We start from the raw sequence: 17,072 nt of genomic DNA on the forward strand, positions 1-17,072 counted from the left end.
ATTATAATACATGCATGTGCATGCATGTAATTAATATACACATCTGATATTACTAAAATGCCTCTATATATATATATACATATATACATTTTAACTGGCCAAATTCTGACAATTTAACACTACCCAAAAAATTATTCTACTCGATTTCAAGTGGGCTAAAAAAATACTCAAAAAATAATGTAAACAGATATTTTTAAATGTGTCAGTCCATTATGTGCTAATAGGTAAACGGAGAAAAGATATTCAATTCATTCTTTTTCTCGTCGGCACCTCCAAGTAAACAGACATAAATCCATCCCACTTCGTCGGCTCGATGGCTTACGAGATGCCACGGTTTCATCATCCGCCAGCCACTGGCAGGCGCCAGTGCCTGAAGTCGGCCACACAGATCCCCTTTCTCCTCCTCCTCCTCCTCCTCCTCCTCCATGTCTGCCTTCCTCGCCGCCACGTTACCTGCCTCTTCCGTGGGGGATTTCTCCAAGTTTAGTGCCTTCGACAGGAGCATTCGTCCGAACGGTCGGTCACGCTTCCGCTTTCAGTGCGATTTTTCTCGGATTCTCGGAGTTTGACTCCTTATTTCAGGAAACAAATGCGGACTGTCTAGAAGAGCTTTCGTTTCTGGAGGAATCGCCTTCTCAGTTTGCTGTTCCTTTCTGACTGCGGATACTGTTCAAGGTTCGCTCTCTCTTCCTATTTTTTAACATTGGTCTAGACAATCCATAAGTTTCTTGTTTGTTAAATTGACCATAAATAATTTATATAAAACAATCCGCAAATAAAGATGAAAACTTGTCCAACAACATCCATATCAAAGACCTTGGAAATTGATTAGCCCCATGAGATACTGAAAGATGTTACCTTCTTGGATTTGATCAGAGCTTTTGGCGATGCTAATAGTCATGGTCTTAGCATTTTGCTTGCCTTTGCTTTCAGCTTTCAACAATCTTTCTTAACATGCACTTGTTTCTTGTAGTAGTAGCACTTGATTGTCAAGTTTCGCATAATGTTGTGCCCTCTTGTGAATAAACCGTTAGCTTGATTCTTTCCATATTGTGATTTCCAATTTTGTTCTTTTGACAACAAAGCTGGAGAGACAACATCCAAATCTATGGTCTCTTTCCCGTAGGTTTGTGCAGGAATTATAAGAGGTAAGCAAAGATCTTGATAACAACAATGCTTTGTCTCCATCTTCAATTTTGGCATTAATATTGAGAAGCTAGCTTAATAATTTTTTATTGTTATTCAATGCTAATAAACAGAAGTAGCTTCCTTCATCACCAAGGTGTACAATTTTCTCTTTAAATAGAACCTGTTGTTAGTTTGTCCAAAGTTAAGCAGCAGACTTCTCCTTAGCAACATTATAAAGAACTTAATCAGCAAGGCAGGAGGGGATCAAAATATTCAGATTTGCATCTTTTGGATTTTTTTTTAATTAGTTATCCGTTAATTAAGTTTAGTTTGTTTTTTTTCCTTAATTATATTTAATTTTGTCCTAAATCTTAAGGAACTAAGTATTGTTAGGTAATTTATCCTAAATCTTAGGAAATAAGTTTAGTTGTTTATTTTTTTCATTTAGATTTTTTTGAGAGTTTTAAGAGCTATATAAACCTATGTTTAGATGATATTTAGGACAAATTATTTTGATATTGAATCAATTAGTTTCGCTTAAGCCACGTGACTGCTACATCGCTTTTATTCAAGGTTCTAAAATTCGCTAGGCGCTAGTCGGGCGGCAGACCAGTGCCTAGCGCCTAGGCGGGGACTAGGCGCCGCTAGGCGGATTCCTCGGTATCCCTTGTTTTATGTGGACTATGGACAATGTTATATGTAAATCTAAATGTTGTCTTAAATAATTTCATAGCAATGAAAATCTAACTATGTATGCTGAAATAAATACATACTTTCCAATACCAAAAAATGGACATGCAGTAAGTTATCATAATCATATAGTAAATAGTAGAACATTGGAAAATAGTAGCAATAGTTCAATTCAAAATTACAATGCATTGTGAACTAGTAACCACTAAGCAAAATATAATTGGTAAATAACATAAATCATGTCTTAACAAAATGAATTCAAAATTACACAACTAATAATATCTCATAGACTCATATTTATTCTGCTTCTTCTTCTCCATAATTTTCAATAACTTGTTCTTCATCGGACACAAACTCAATATCATTATTGTGATCCTTGTCTTCTTCTTCGGATTCAAAATCATCTTCATGGAGTTCTCTCACTCTGGAGCTTCTTCGGGGTTGTAGATTTTCATCTGCTCCACTTGCTTCATCAACCATTTGCCAAGTGAGCCCGGAACCTAGTTCAACTTCATCATCTTCCCCACCATCCACAATCCAACCTTGTGCATTTGAAGCATCTTTTGCAAGAAGGACATCAACATTTCTTTCTTTTTCTCTTTTTTGTTTGTTCAACAATCTAGCATTAAACTGGACAAATACTAGATTGTTCAACCTGTTGGCATCCAACCTATTTCTTTTCTTTGTGTGAATCTAAAAAAACAGAGAAAGTAAATACTATAGTTAGTACCTGAATATACAGTATAGACATTAAAAATTATAACTAATTTAATTAAAGAGTAGACTGAAAGTTTAAAACTTACTCCTTCAAATGTACTCCAATTTCTTTCACACTCAGATGAACTTGTAGTTAATGAAAGTATCCTCAATGCCACCCTTAGCAAGTTAGGTGTGTGAGCACCGTATGTACTCCACCATGCACATGGATCAAATGTATCATCATTTTTTTCACATGCTTTTACTGCCAATGTTTTTCCAAATAACCCAGTCTTATTTCTATATTTTGAAAATTCCTTGTTAATAATTGTATCTTGTAAATCTAACTCATTGGCATGCAAAGTGTCCATGCATTCAAAAATCCCCATCGCGACCTCCTCATAAAGAGCAATCGAACTATCTTTGTAGTAAAAATAAGGATTCAGCAAAAAACGGTGGTACGTAATGATGTATCAAGTCTATCCTTCATTTTGACTCAATAATGACTATGATAGGCTGATAATTTGATTCCACGTTATTCAGAGCCACCTTGATATCTTCTTTAGCTTGAAGAAGCTCCCCATATAGAAACCCCATCGATGGCTTTCTATCTCCATCTACCAATCGAAGAATTCTTACCAAAGGAGCAAATATTTTCAAACAAAGCGTTACACCATTCCAAAAACTCATGCTCATCACTGTAGAGTAAGCCAATTTTCCTTTGTTTGTTTTTGACCATTTACATTTCTCCCGCATATCACTTGTAAACATGGCCCTTAAACTAGCTTTTTTTTCAATCAAACTTTGCAATGTGAGGAAATTTGATGCAAACCTGGTAACTCCTGGTCGGACTATGTCTCTCTTCTTCGTGAAACTTCTCATCAATGATAAAGTCTTATGGTGAGCATAGATGAAAATGGTTGCATCGATCACTTATATCGTGGAAGTTTGCCAATACTTTCAAGCATAAGATTAATAGTGTGAGTTGCACATGAACTCCAAAAGATCCTGGGTCGTTTTTCTCTCATCAATTTAGCTGCAGCCATATTGTTGGTGGCATTGTCTGTAACAATCTGAACAATATTCTGAGCTCCTACTTGTTCAACACACTTGTCAACATACTCAAAAATAAGTTCAGTTGTATGTGCCTCTTCTGAAGATTCCTTAGACTCTAAAAATGTAGTACCCTCCTTGCAATTAACACACAAATTTAAGATGCTTCTTCTTTTTCTATCACTCCATGCATCTGTCATGATCGAGCATCCATTCTTTGCCCATTCTTCTTCATGTTTCTTCAGCAATTGTTTTGTTCTTTCAACTTCGGCTTTCAATAGTGGCTCCCTAAGTTGATATTGAGTTGGAGGCTTGAATCCTGGTCCAAATTGACCCACTGCCTCCATTAGTTGCTTAAAGCTATCATTATCAACAGCATTGAATGAGATTCCATTTTCATAAACCCATCTCCCAACATATTGTTGAACTTGTTGAGTTCTCTCTTTGAAAAGAGCCTCATTTATATTTTTTTGCCGAAGCACTTTACTTCCACTAGAGCCTGCATTTTCTGGAGCAATTGCCGATGCATATCTATCCATGGGGCCAAGTGGAAGAGGTTTTTTAACTCCATCCATCCCTTCAATTTCAAGACCTTCTTCTTCATCTACGGAAATAGCCACCTCTGCTCTACAACTTTGTTCTTCCATTATTTTGTTCTTCTTTCTGTTCCTCCCTTCTAAAATAGCCTGTTTGCACTTATTTTTGTCTTCTTCAGATGCTTTTCGACAACCCGATACATTTCCAGGTATATTTCTAATGTGCTCCTTTATCCTATACACTCCTCCTGACATTGCTTTTCCACATAACTTACATTTAATTTTGTCGAGGTTCTTAGGATCAATCAATATTCCAAACTCCCATCCGATGTCATTTGATTTTCTTCTAAGAATTCCAGATTCGGGTTGAGTGACAGATGCTGTCGAAGATGGATTGCTTGCCATTGATAACAGATAATCTGAAGGAAAAAAAAAATCATATATAACAAGACATAATATGATAATAAAATTTAATTATACTATACCATACAAATATACAATACAAAATAATGAAAATATGAAATATAACATTAAGTCATTAACAAGTCTGAGAATATTTTTTTATATATCTTAATCTAATTAATAAAATTTATTAGATATTTGTTTAAATAAATTTAATTTTAAATATATTTTATTTTTTATATTATTAAATCTGTTATATACTTATATATAAATTAATAATATTTATTAGAATTTTTAAAATTTTAAATTAATTTTCATATTTTTAAAACTGATTTATATAAATTAATAATATTTATTAGAATTTTAAAAATTTTAATATAATTTTAATAATTAATATTTATAAATCCGATTAATATACATTTATAATATATAAAATTTCTAAATATGATTTATATAAATTAATAATATTTATTAAAAATTTTAAAATTTTAATATAATTTTAATATGTATAAATCCGATTAATATAAATTTATAATATATAAAATTTATAATTTATAAATAATTAAATATGATTTATTAATTTATTAATATGTATTATATGTTTTTTAATTTTAAATATTTTTATATTTTTAAATCTGATAAAGTGATAAATGGTTATTAGAATTTTATATATAATTTTATATATTTAAATTTGTTTTATATAAATTAATAATATTTATTATAAAAAAGATAAATTTTAAATATATTTATTTGGGATCTTAATTTTATTAGGGTTTATGAACTCAACCTTATTATTAAAATTATCCCCGTTAGGAGTTAGAAATTGTTTTAATTTATTAAATCTAAAAAAAAAAAAAAAAAAGCTAAAACCGCGTCTCTTTCGCGACTCGCGCGACGGCGCGGACGGCGGACGACACGGGCTACCACCGGCGGCTCGCGGGAGGGCTCCGGCGCTGCCGGAAGCTTCGCCGGACGAGTTCGATGCGTCCGGCGAAGTCCGGCGTTGCTTCCAGCGGCGCCGGTAGCGTCGCGCGGAAAGCTTTTGGCACAGCCAGAAGCATCGCGACTTAGAGCAACGCCGGACTTCGCCGGACGCGTCCGGCGCTTCCGGCGAAGCTTCCGGCAGCGTCTGACACCTGCGATGCATCCGGTGTTGCCGCTACGAAGATTTGAGAAACAAAAAACTGGCGATGAAACAAAAATGAACGGAAAGTCGGAAACAAAAACTTACCAGAAGCAACGCGATCAGGGAGCGATCAGGGTTCAGGGAAGACGAACAGCCGGGGCGATGAAACAAACGAACGCCTACAAACGCCTGGCAAATACCTACAAATCGGATTTATAATGCCTTAAAAAGCTTGGCCCGCCGAGCCCGCCGAACCCGCCGAAGCCCGCGGAGGACCGCCGAGGACCGCCTAGGCGGCCCAGCCGCCTAGGGCTTCCGCCTCGCTGGTTTCCGGCGCGGCATCCTGCCGCACAGCGCCTAGGCGGCCGCCTAGGGCGCAATTTCGAACACTGCTTTTATTCTTTTCTTCCCGCTCTTGTTTTCTGGAGAAGGTTTTTAAACCTAGCTTAGCTACTTCTTATTTCGTTATGTCTCTCTCGTTTTCTCGTTAATTACTCTGAAACTTCACACCCCAAAATAATCTATATTCTGCTTGGCATCAGTTGGTATCAGAGTTCATTAAGATCCAATGGACGGTCATTGTGGACGTGGTTGCAACAGGTAGGTTCTTAATGAGAAAGCCCAGCACCATGATGGTAACATCTAGGATGTAATGATGATTGAGGATTTACAGAAGCAAGTTGTAGAATTTACCCAATATTTGACAACACGAGATTTTGAAGATCGTCAGATCTTTGATCGTAACTCCGAGTCTACTTTTGAGAATCTATATCACCATCGAACTACGTACTGGAAACACTGTGGTAAAGAGGAACGATATGGGGACTTTGGTTTCTGAGTTGATCTTTTTATTTTTTTGTCACATTACAAGCGGAAGGCTTCATTAATTGGATCAACGAAGTAGAGAGGATTTTCGAGTACAAGGAAGTACTTATCACGTCAAAGTAAAATTGGTCATTATCAAGTTTATAGGCCGAGCTTCAGCATGCTGGGTGCAACTTCGGCGATCACGAGAGAGACAAGGTAAATCCAAAATCACCGATTGGAAAAAATTAAAAAAACTATTGAGACCCCACTTTCTTCCATATGGCTACGCGTAAACGTTATTTCAATGACTCCATATATTGAGGCAAGGGGCTAGAACCGTCGATGACTATATGGAGAAATTCTACCAGCTTATTACTAGGAACGATTTATCTGAGATCGAGGAGCAGATGACAGCGAGATATTTAGGGGGATTACGACAACCCTTACAAGATTCTCTGAGCTTCCACTCACTCTGGACTATTTCATAGGCTTATCAGCGAGTCTTGATGGTTGAAAAATAGTTAAAACGAAGACCAACAAATAGGAACGATCAAAACAATCGAGTTGTTCACCCTCACGAATTGCGCCCTTCCCAACAGCCAGTGTTGTAATTGATGGCAGGCGATGGCGGGGTGGTCAGTGACTGCCTACCGCCTACGCAGTGCCTAGGCGGTTGAATATTTTTTACTTTTTTTATACATAATATTATAAATAATCATTATTCTTTATAATATTTCCTTTTAATCAAATATATTAATTAAAACTTAAATATTTAATCTTAATATTTAAAAATAAAAAATAAAAAAATAATTATATATATAATTAATAAGATAATTTTATTAGGTTTTAATTAAGTCTATTTAAATTATCTCAATTATAGTTATGATTAAAATTGTTAATATAAAGTAATTTAATTAAACCCTAACTTACAACTTACTCGCGTACTTTGTTTGAGCAAGGAGTTTGACTCATTGTCGGGACTACGCGATGAGTTCGGACTCGTCATTGGGTTGAGCAACGTGTCAAGACCTATCGTTGGGCCCGAGCGACGCTTCCGGGCCGTCGCCAAGCTCGGGTGACGCGTCCGGGCTTGCACGACGCATTTGGACATGTCGCAGGGCCTAGACGCCACGTTCGGGCTCGCGCGATGCATCCGAACTCATCGTCGGGCCTAAGCCATGCATTTGGACATGTTGAGGCGGCGAAACGACAACAGCTGCGACTCCAAGCGTGGCGGTGGTGGAAGAAGGCAAGTTACCACCTAAAGCACTGTCTCAGCCTAAGGCGGTGCGGCCCGCCTCCCGCCTAAGCGGTGCCTAGGCGGCCGCCTCGATAGCCATTCAGAACACTGCCAACAACCACCACAAGGTAATCCTAAGACCTCTATCAAGTGTTTTCAATATGGTGAACGGGGGCATCGAGCTTCAAATTGTAAAAGATCCCTAAATCATAAAAACAAAACCGGTTGAGGAAGACATGGAGGATGAACCCGAATAGATTGATGAGCTGATTTACAACGACGATATCGATTACGAGATTCTTTATAGAGATGGTCATGAGACTCTTGTCGTATGCAAGAGCCTATTGACCCAAGGAAGAATCGGAAGATGAATGGCTGAGAACTAGCATCTTTCACACAACTTGCACAGTTACAGGCAAAGTTTGCAAGATGATTATTGATAGTGGAAGCTATGAAAATATTGTATTTGAAGAAGCTGTGCAAAAGCTATAGTTGAAGACAGATCATCATCCAAAACCCTATAAGTTGTCATGACTGAGCAAAGGGAGCGAGTAATGCCTTTTAACTTTTTCTATTAGCAACAAATATTACAATCGAGCATGATGTGATGTTGTGCCAATGAACGCATGCCATATATTGTTGGGACAACCTTGGCAATATGATCGTAACGTTACCATGATGGACGAAAGAACACCTACACCCTTTGCATCAAAGGGAGAAACATCGTATTGTCCAGATTTTTGAACAAGATGAAGCACGGAGACATGGTCTATGTTTTGCTTCCTTATGAAAGCAATGTAATAGACCTAGACTTGGATCTAGCAGCAACTCCTATCCGACTTTGATGATTTGATGGCCAAAGACCTTCCTCCCAGACTTGCCCCTATGAGAGACATTCAACACCAAATTGACCTCGTTCCGAGTCAAGCTTACCTAACCGACCAGCATACCGTCTTAGCCTTAACGATGCCAAAGAACTACAAGGACAAGTTGTGGAGCTATTGAGACGAGGCTATATTCGTAAGAGTATAAGCCCTTATGCAGTCCCTCCCCTACTCGTGCCAAAGAAAGATGATTCGTGGCGTATGTGTGTTGATAGCTGAGCCATCAACAAAATCATAGTGAAGTATAGATTTTCGATTCCTCGCTTAGATGACATGTTGGATCAACTTTTCGGTTCTAAGATCTGCTCCCAGATTGATCTTAGGAGTGGATATCATCAGATTCGAATCAAGCCTGGAGATGAATGGAAGACCCCCTTCAAGACACAACATGGGTTGTATGAGTGGATAGTTATGCCTTTTGGATTGTCCAATGACATTGGTGGTGTTCTAAGTCAAACGGGACACCCTATTGCCTTCTTCAGCGAGAAACTATCTGGTGCCAAGAAAAATTACTCTACCTATGACCTGGAATTCTACGCTATTGTGCAATCCTTGACGCATTGGCGTCATTATCTCGTGCAAAAGGAATTTATCTTGTTCACTGATCATGAGGCTTTGAAGTACATCAATGGCCACACAAGTTGAGTAGTCGATACGCCAAGTGAGTAAACTACTTACAGGAGTTCACCTTCATGCTGAAGCATCAATCCGGGAGTCTCAATCGTGTCGCAAATGCTCTAAGCCGTCGTTCTTCCTTGCTTACTACCATAAGCATTAGGGTTACCGACTTTGGATCTTTCTCAGATATGAATGTTGTTGATCCCTCCTTCAACAAGATATTTCAGGAGATAACTAATGAGCTTTTTAACAATTTTATTTTGCACAATAATTATCTATTTTGTGGACTACGATTATGCATTCCAGACTGTTCTTTAAAGAAACACATTATCAGTGAGTTGCATAATGAATGACACTTCGGCCAAGATAAGACATTAGCTCTTATCTCTTCCAATTTCTATTGGCCCAAGCTAACTAGTGACGTAGCTCATTTCGTGGACCGTTGCTTTGTCTGTCAACAATCTAAGGGAACCCTCACCAATGCTAGTTTGTATACTCCCTTACCAATTCCTGAAGCCCCGTGCGAGGTTAGCATGAATTTTGTATTGGGTTTACCCCGCACTCAACGGACTGCAGATTCTATTCTAGTTGTGGTGGACCGATTCTCCAAGTTGACTCACTTTGTGGCGTGTAGAAAAACTATAGATGTTGTTCAGATTGCCACCCTCTTCTTTAAAGAGATTGTGTGTTTACACGATATTCCTCAAACTATTACTTTAGATCATGATACTAAATTTGTCGGTCAATTTTGGAAGACTTTATGGGGAAATCTAGGGACGACGCTAAACTTCAGCAGCACCTATCACCCTCAGACCGATGGTCAGACCGAGATAGTGAACCGAAGCTTGGGAAATCTTCTGAGATGTCTCATAGGAACCAAACCGATGCAATGGGATTTGGTTTTTATCTCAAGCAGAATTCGCATATAACAGATCAAAGAATAGGACCAATTTGAGTTCTTTCGAAGTTGTTTATTGATGAAATCCATTCGGGGTACTGGATTTAGTCCCTATTTCGCGTCCAAGACAAGCTAACCCCATGGCTGAAGAGATGACCGAGCATCTTCGGGTCATTCATGAGCAGGTTAAGCAGGTTATTCAGGAAAGCAACACCGAGTACAAGATCAGGGTAGATTGACATTGACATCAGGTTCTTTTTGACGTTGGTGATATGATTTGGGTTGTTTTAACTCGTGACTGTTTCCCTGTTGGTGAATACAACAAGCTCAAAGATCGACAGATTGGACCTTGCGAGATATTAGAAAAGATTAATGACAATTCTTACAGGTTGCGACTTCCTAGTCATTTAAAAACTTTTGATGTTTTTAATATAAAACATCTAAGTCATTGTGCTATGGAGCCGGATACACCCACCCTAAACTCGAGGACAAGTTCTCTTCAACCTCGGGCGACTGATGCAAGAGGGGATCCAAAGTATTCAGATTTGCATCTTTTGGGTTTTTTTAAATTAGTTATCCGTTAATTAAGTTTAGTTTGTTTTTTTTCCGTAATTATATTTAATTTTGTCCTAAATCTTAGGGAACTAAGTCTTATTAGTTAATTTATCCTAAATCTTAAGGAATAAGTCTAGTGAGTTATTTTTTCCGTTTAGATTTTTTAAGGGTTTTGAGAGCTATATAAACCTATGCTTAGATGATATTTAAGACAAATTATTTTGATATCAAATCAATTGGTTTCGCTTAAGCCACGTTATAGCTATATCTCTTTTATTCTTCTATTTCCACTCTTGTTTTCTCGAGAAAGTTTTTAAACCTAGCTTGGACTACTACTTATTTCGTTATCTCTCTTGTTTTCTCATTAATTTCTCTAAAATTTCATGCCTCAGAATGATCTATATTCTGCTCAGCATCAATAGGGTTAGGGAAGAAAGTAATAACAAAAGCACACAAAGAGACACAGCACATTATTTACTCTCAAGATGAGAGCTGCATCCATGGGGTAATGATACTACACTAGTCACGAGGTGTACAACCAAGAGTACAAGATCAGATTCTAAACTTTGTACTCATACCTCCAAGGCTCTCATTGTATAACCCCTTCACAATGTTCACTACATAATAATTCAAGGTGCTCTACCACAACCATTTATATAGCCATGTAAGAGTCATATAAAGCCCCCGGGGCTTGGCACATATGGTAAGCGCATGATATTCTGTTCGGATTGGGTAGGGGTTGAATCCCAGGGATCTCATACAGACACCTCGTTAATGTGGCAGTTTCATTTTTTTTTTATGTAAGAGTCACATAAAAGGTTAAATCACTTAATGCGATTACACCATCCAAGAAGCCATCAGTGCCTACATTTCCGTTAGATGCATATATCCAAGACACCATGACTAATTCTAAGAAGTCTCGACGAAATCAAAGCACCATATCAAGAACCAATATAGAAACAATGAAGAGTCTCATTATTCCCATTATGTGAAAGGTACTTGTATTACAGGTTTACCAAGTTAATTATATGCACTGAAATCTTATAAATTGTACTTCTTTAACATATAGAGTTTGTTGTTATCACAAATCTTATGAGTCTCTGGTATATTACTAAGGATTTCATTATATTTTAGACAGTATTTGTCATGCCTATGAAGTTCATCCTTCATCTTATATTGGACATATTGAAATTTTCGAATTATAACATAGGCTGTTTTGGCCATTAAAAAACAAATCAATGTATGTTTTTGTATTCCAGGAATAGATAGATTACCATTTAGGGCAGAGGGCTATAACTTTTGGACATGGAAGGGACGCAAGATCCATTATGTAGAACAAGGAACAGGACAACCTGTCGTCCTCATTCATGGATTTGGTGCTTCAGCCTTTCATTGGAGGTAATTGTTTTCAAGCCATCCATCTTTGCACTACCAACCAACTAATTGCAATGAGATCTCACTTTAATGTCATATTATTAGTGCTATGAAATCTTGTTTCTATATATAATGCAGCTATATGACATTAACATTCAAATTTCTCATTGTATACTTGATGAAATTTTATAATTGTAATAAACTAATAATCAGAATTAACATTAATGCGCAAGTTGCATACTAAAATGAAAAATTATCTTTCTTTTTTTGTCATTCCACGAATCTTAAATGTCATGCTACAAAACGTTTGTTTGGTGATAGAACATAGTGAAGTGGCTTGCCATTAATATTTGAATAATTTCTTTCAACTTCTAATCTAATTCAACAGTCAGAGAATATACTGTATTTAAATCCACCATACTATTTGCACTCAGTCTGGGAATCAAGGTGATTTGCTGGTTTCTTGAATATTATTGCATTAAATTTGTGGATTAATTTACAGCTTTTGTTGACATTTTTATACCTTTTAGGGAATATTCTATTGCTTCTTTTTATGTTTGATCCTGTTAGTTATTGATTCCAACAATTGCAGATATAATATACCAGAGTTAGCAAAAAGATACAAGGTTTATGCCCTGGATTTGCTAGGCTTTGGATGGAGTGAGAAGGCTATTATTGACTACGATGCAACAATTTGGAGGGACCAAGTGTCTGATTTTTTAAAAGAAATTGTGAAAGAACCTGCAATCTTAGTTGGAAATAGGTAATGCAATTAAGAATACTAAGGATTTATATTTTGTTTTAAGTTTTGACTGCATTTTGCAATAAAAAAGTTATTAGGGTAAGGCACTAGGTAGTCCCTTTATTTCTGTTTATCATTCAATGTACAGCTATAACTTTCTAGTGATAAATGATATTTATGCACGAGTACTTAGAACTATAGGATAAACTATTCACCATGTTCTGAAGATTAGGAAGATGCGACTCTTAAGATGGGATAAAACTAATCTTCTAAATATTAGAAAGATTCAGGTTACCTAAGCTACTGTGGATATATTAAGGAAATTTAAAGGAATCAGCTGCAAGAGCAGATGGAGGTGGTATAGATAGTTGATACAAATCTCGAGACTTATGTCTAACATTAATCTAATCTCTGTCCCTGTCTGTGAATTTTAAATAGAAATCAATCTACCAATAAATGCCATTGGGCATTTTAAAGATTTGGTAAGTTTATTGACATATAATGAATTCCAGAGGAATTAATAAACAAAAATAGACAAAAGGATAAAGCAATAGAAACTTGTCCAATGCCTTTTGTGAATGTGAAAGAACCATTGGCAGATATGATATTGAGTGGTGAACTAAGTGAGTAGAGAATAAGTAGATATTATCAGACGTGTTCAGAGGTTCCCAACCAGTGACTTAAGTAGAATGCTCAGTGGTATGTATTATAAACACAGTAGAAGTACCTTCATGAGTAGAAGTACCACTGTAAAATTACTGGCATAAACAAGATAGCCAGGGAGTTGCAGATATCTTGTATTTTCCATTAATTTTACAGTGGGGGGGGGGGGGGGGGGGGGGGGCATTGGGGCTTATTCTGATGACCAGAGTGACCTTCATAGCATTGTTGACATCCATGATGCTTCTACAACTATGTGATTCACTGGATGACAACTGAACCGCCATGGTTGGTGGAGGAAGAATGTATCTTTTCAAGTTTCTCATCATGAACGGCCTAATTTAGATATTATAAGGAATCAGGGAACATCAGCTTTGACAAACTTTTGGACAACCAACGTGTATACTATCTCGTCCAGAACCCTTTGCATCTCATTAGCATTGACCTCATCAATTCTCTTGTATAAAACAATATAATTCCATGAAGGAGCAAGTTCCCGGTTCATCTCAGTGTTATGATCAGTCTGGAGTTGATCAAGTTGTCGATTGTCAGCAGCAGGTAAGAGATGAAGATGGCTGATGAGAATATGAGATAGAAATTAGCCAACCAACTACTCGAGTTTGAGAGGAGCAATCCGCATTTGAATCCTTCACAGAGGAAGAATGATGGCCTAACAATACTCCTCTGTGCACCTAATTATCATTGCCATGCTTTGGCAGATGGAAAGAAAAACAGCCCTTGAGGCTGAGATCCGGCTTGGATTTGAAAGAGAGGAAGATGATCTCATGGTTGTAGGTCAAACTATTGAGGATCTAAGGAGATTGAAAGCCTGTTGCCTCTACCATCAATTGAAATTGATGTCAAATGATCTTCGACGACTGCTAGATTGGTTCAAAGGAGCAGTGCTTATGGCACGCAGTCAAATCTTGAGAGGGAGCAGTGCCTGGCAGGAATTGGGACGTCAGCAGGTGTACGATGTTCGATGCCCATGACAAAATAGGAATTGGGTATCATGACAATGAGAGGCTCTGATAGAAAAGTTATCAGGATTAGATATCCTAGGTCCTCCTCCTCTTTATCTATCTTTATTATTTGTCAATATAATATTGCAGATAAGTTGCTCGTCAGAACTATATGGTATGTACTATTAGGTCCTTAATGACACTAAAGTTAGTTGCTTTCTAAATGCGATCAACCTCATAGTTCTTATTCATAATTGCTAAAGTTACTGCTTATTGAACATTGTGTTGCAGTCTGGGAGGGTTTGCCGCTTTAATAACAGCTGCTGAATCAGCTCAGCTTGTTCGTGGAATTGTCTTGCTCAATTCTGCTGGTCAGTTTTCAAATGCAAATACTAAACAGTCCAAGGAAAATGGAAGTGAAACAGCCTTGCAGAAGTTGCTGGTCAACCCGGTGAAGGAAGCTCTGCAAAGAATATTCCTGGGTTTTTTGTTTTGGCAAGCAAAGCAACCTTCTCGCATCGAAAAAGTCCTGAAAAGTGTAAAGCATTTACAGTAACTTCTTGCTTACTAGCTCACGTTCTTGATACGAGAACCAAAGGTAATCCTTCTTTCTTCTACTGTCAATGCAGGTTTACATAAACACTTCCAATGTGGACAATTATCTGGTGGAATCAATCACCAGGCCGGCTGGGGACCCAAATGCAGGAGAAGTTTATTATAGGTATCCAAGTTATTTAATTCAATGGCAAACCGGAAACGTATCACTTTCATAGTCTTAAGAATCAAACTTTCACTGAGAACAATCTGGCGCTCCTTCAGGTTGATGACAAGATTTATGTCGAACCAAAGCAAGTACACACTGGACAGTGTTCTTAGCGAACTGTCTTGCCCGCTGCTGTTGATTTGGGGGGACTTAGATCCTTGGGTAGGACCTGCAAAAGCTGTGCGAATCAAGGATTTCTACCCAAATACGACCATTGTGAATTTGAAGGCGGGGCATTGCCCGCACGATGAGGTGCCTGAACTCGTGAACATTGCTCTTCTCGATTGGTTATCTTCGTTAGAGCCAGTAGCCGGCCCCCAAGCTTCGGCGTGAAGTTTAGTTTACTTTTGTTGGTCGCTGATTTTCTTTGCCATGTTATGTTTATATATAATGCCTCAGTTCTTGGGTGTTGATTCATGGACCCAAGCATAAGAGTAATTTACAAATACCCCCGAAGATTTACGAGCTTGTTCCAATGCCACGTGAATTGTTATGAATGTTTGAGTTACTATCAAAATATTCCGTTAATAGATGAGCAATTAATTGTTAATTTAGGAGGACAAAATAGATGTTTCACTCTCAAAAGAGAGTAGTTTGATAGTTGAATGGAAATGTTTGATACAACTTATCTTTCCAAAAATATGTTAAATTTTGAGGGGTATTTTGATGATACTTTGGCTAATGACTTGAGTACATGAGCACAGAGATGTTAATATGGATATGTGGAAAAAATAAAAAATGAAAATATTAAAAAGGAAGTTTGGATTGTATCTATTGTTAGAGTCGAAATGTAGCCGGGGGGGGTGGGGGGTGCGTTTGTCGTCGCTTGTTTCTTGGTGTTGATATGCAGCGGAAAATACAAGAAACATAGATACAATGCTAACGCGAAGGATTTACTTGGTATCCACCTCAAGAAGAGGTGACTAATCCAAGGATCGACACACGACACACACTCTCCACTATGAAAACACTCTTCTACGGTAACTACCGAAGGCGGAGAAGCCTGTACAGGACTGACCCACAAAGATACACAAGAAGAACAAACTACAAGCTGATAAAACAGTAAACCTTACAAGATTTACACGGTAGAAACCCTAGCTTGTCTTTCTTCTTGTTTGTTGTTGCCTCTTGAATCTTGGAAGTGCACCAACATTTGTTTCCAAGAACCTCTAAGAACTGGCTGTGAGCTGTGGAGAAAGCGCTGTGAAGATCTGAGATGAATCGGGTGTTGTCTGTATGAGCCTTACGAAGAAGAATGCTCGCAATGGCTTTATCCAGCGCCAACGGTCAGATCCCAATCGATTGGGAAGACTTTGGATCGATCGGTCGATCTATCCAGAGCGGCTCTCTGGAAATTCCTTGAATCGATTAACCGATCGATTTACTCAGAGGCACCCAATCAATTGAAATTCCTTGAATCGATTAACCGATCGATTTACTCAGAGGCACCCAATCGATCGGGAGATCGATTGGGAGAGCTTCTGTGCGACAAACTCGGCGTCCCAATCGATCCACTGATCGATTGGGAGGAGAGTTTGTCATGAGACAAACCCAATCGATCAACAGATCGATTGGGCATGAGCCAATCGATCGGTTGATCGATTATGCCCATGTGTGACTTGCCAAATCAAGTCCAAAGTCCGTAAAACTAACATTCGGTAAACCATGACCTGTTGGTACATCATGCCTAGTGTCTGGTCACCCTCGACCCGCTAGGACTTCCTCACCAAGTGTCTGATCAATCCCTTTGACCCACTTGGACTTTTCTCCTCGTGCCAAGTATCCATTCAACCCTTTGACCTACTTGGACTTCTTAATACTAGGTGTTTGGTCAACTTTGACCCACCTGGATTTCCACGTGCCTAGCTTCACTCACCAGGACTTCTCTTCTGCCTAGCTTCACTCACTAAGACTTCCCATCTATCTGGCTTCACTCAC

At 38.0% G+C, this 17,072-nt stretch overlaps 1 protein-coding gene across 1 annotated transcript; it reads left to right on the plus strand.

Annotated features, from left to right (window-relative positions):
- The first annotated feature begins 321 nt into the window (after nt 1-321).
- On the plus strand, nt 322-15,684 carry LOC122024204 (pheophytinase, chloroplastic-like). Its single transcript, XM_042582766.1, has 7 exons — nt 322-516; nt 583-675; nt 11,893-12,031; nt 12,600-12,770; nt 14,663-14,909; nt 15,001-15,092; nt 15,191-15,684. The coding sequence occupies exons 1-7, from the start codon at nt 426-428 to the stop codon at nt 15,465-15,467; spliced, it is 1,110 nt and encodes a 369-aa protein (XP_042438700.1). The 5' UTR covers nt 322-425; the 3' UTR covers nt 15,468-15,684.
- The last annotated feature ends 1,388 nt before the right edge of the window (nt 15,685-17,072 follow it).

This window comes from Zingiber officinale, chromosome 9B, assembly GCF_018446385.1.
Source record: "Zingiber officinale cultivar Zhangliang chromosome 9B, Zo_v1.1, whole genome shotgun sequence".
NCBI classification, from domain to species: domain Eukaryota; kingdom Viridiplantae; phylum Streptophyta; class Magnoliopsida; order Zingiberales; family Zingiberaceae; genus Zingiber; species Zingiber officinale.

Bases quoted from the DNA above. Each gene is read 5' to 3' on its own strand.
- LOC122024204 (XM_042582766.1), top strand. From the start codon at position 426: ATGTCTGCCTTCCTCGCCGCCACGTTACCTGCCTCTTCCGTGGGGGAT. The intron at 676-11,892 runs GTTCGCTCTCTC...TTTGTATTCCAG, and splicing joins GACTGCGGATACTGTTCAAG to GAATAGATAGATTACCATTT. The intron at 14,910-15,000 runs GTAAAGCATTTA...CTGTCAATGCAG, and splicing joins TCGAAAAAGTCCTGAAAAGT to GTTTACATAAACACTTCCAA.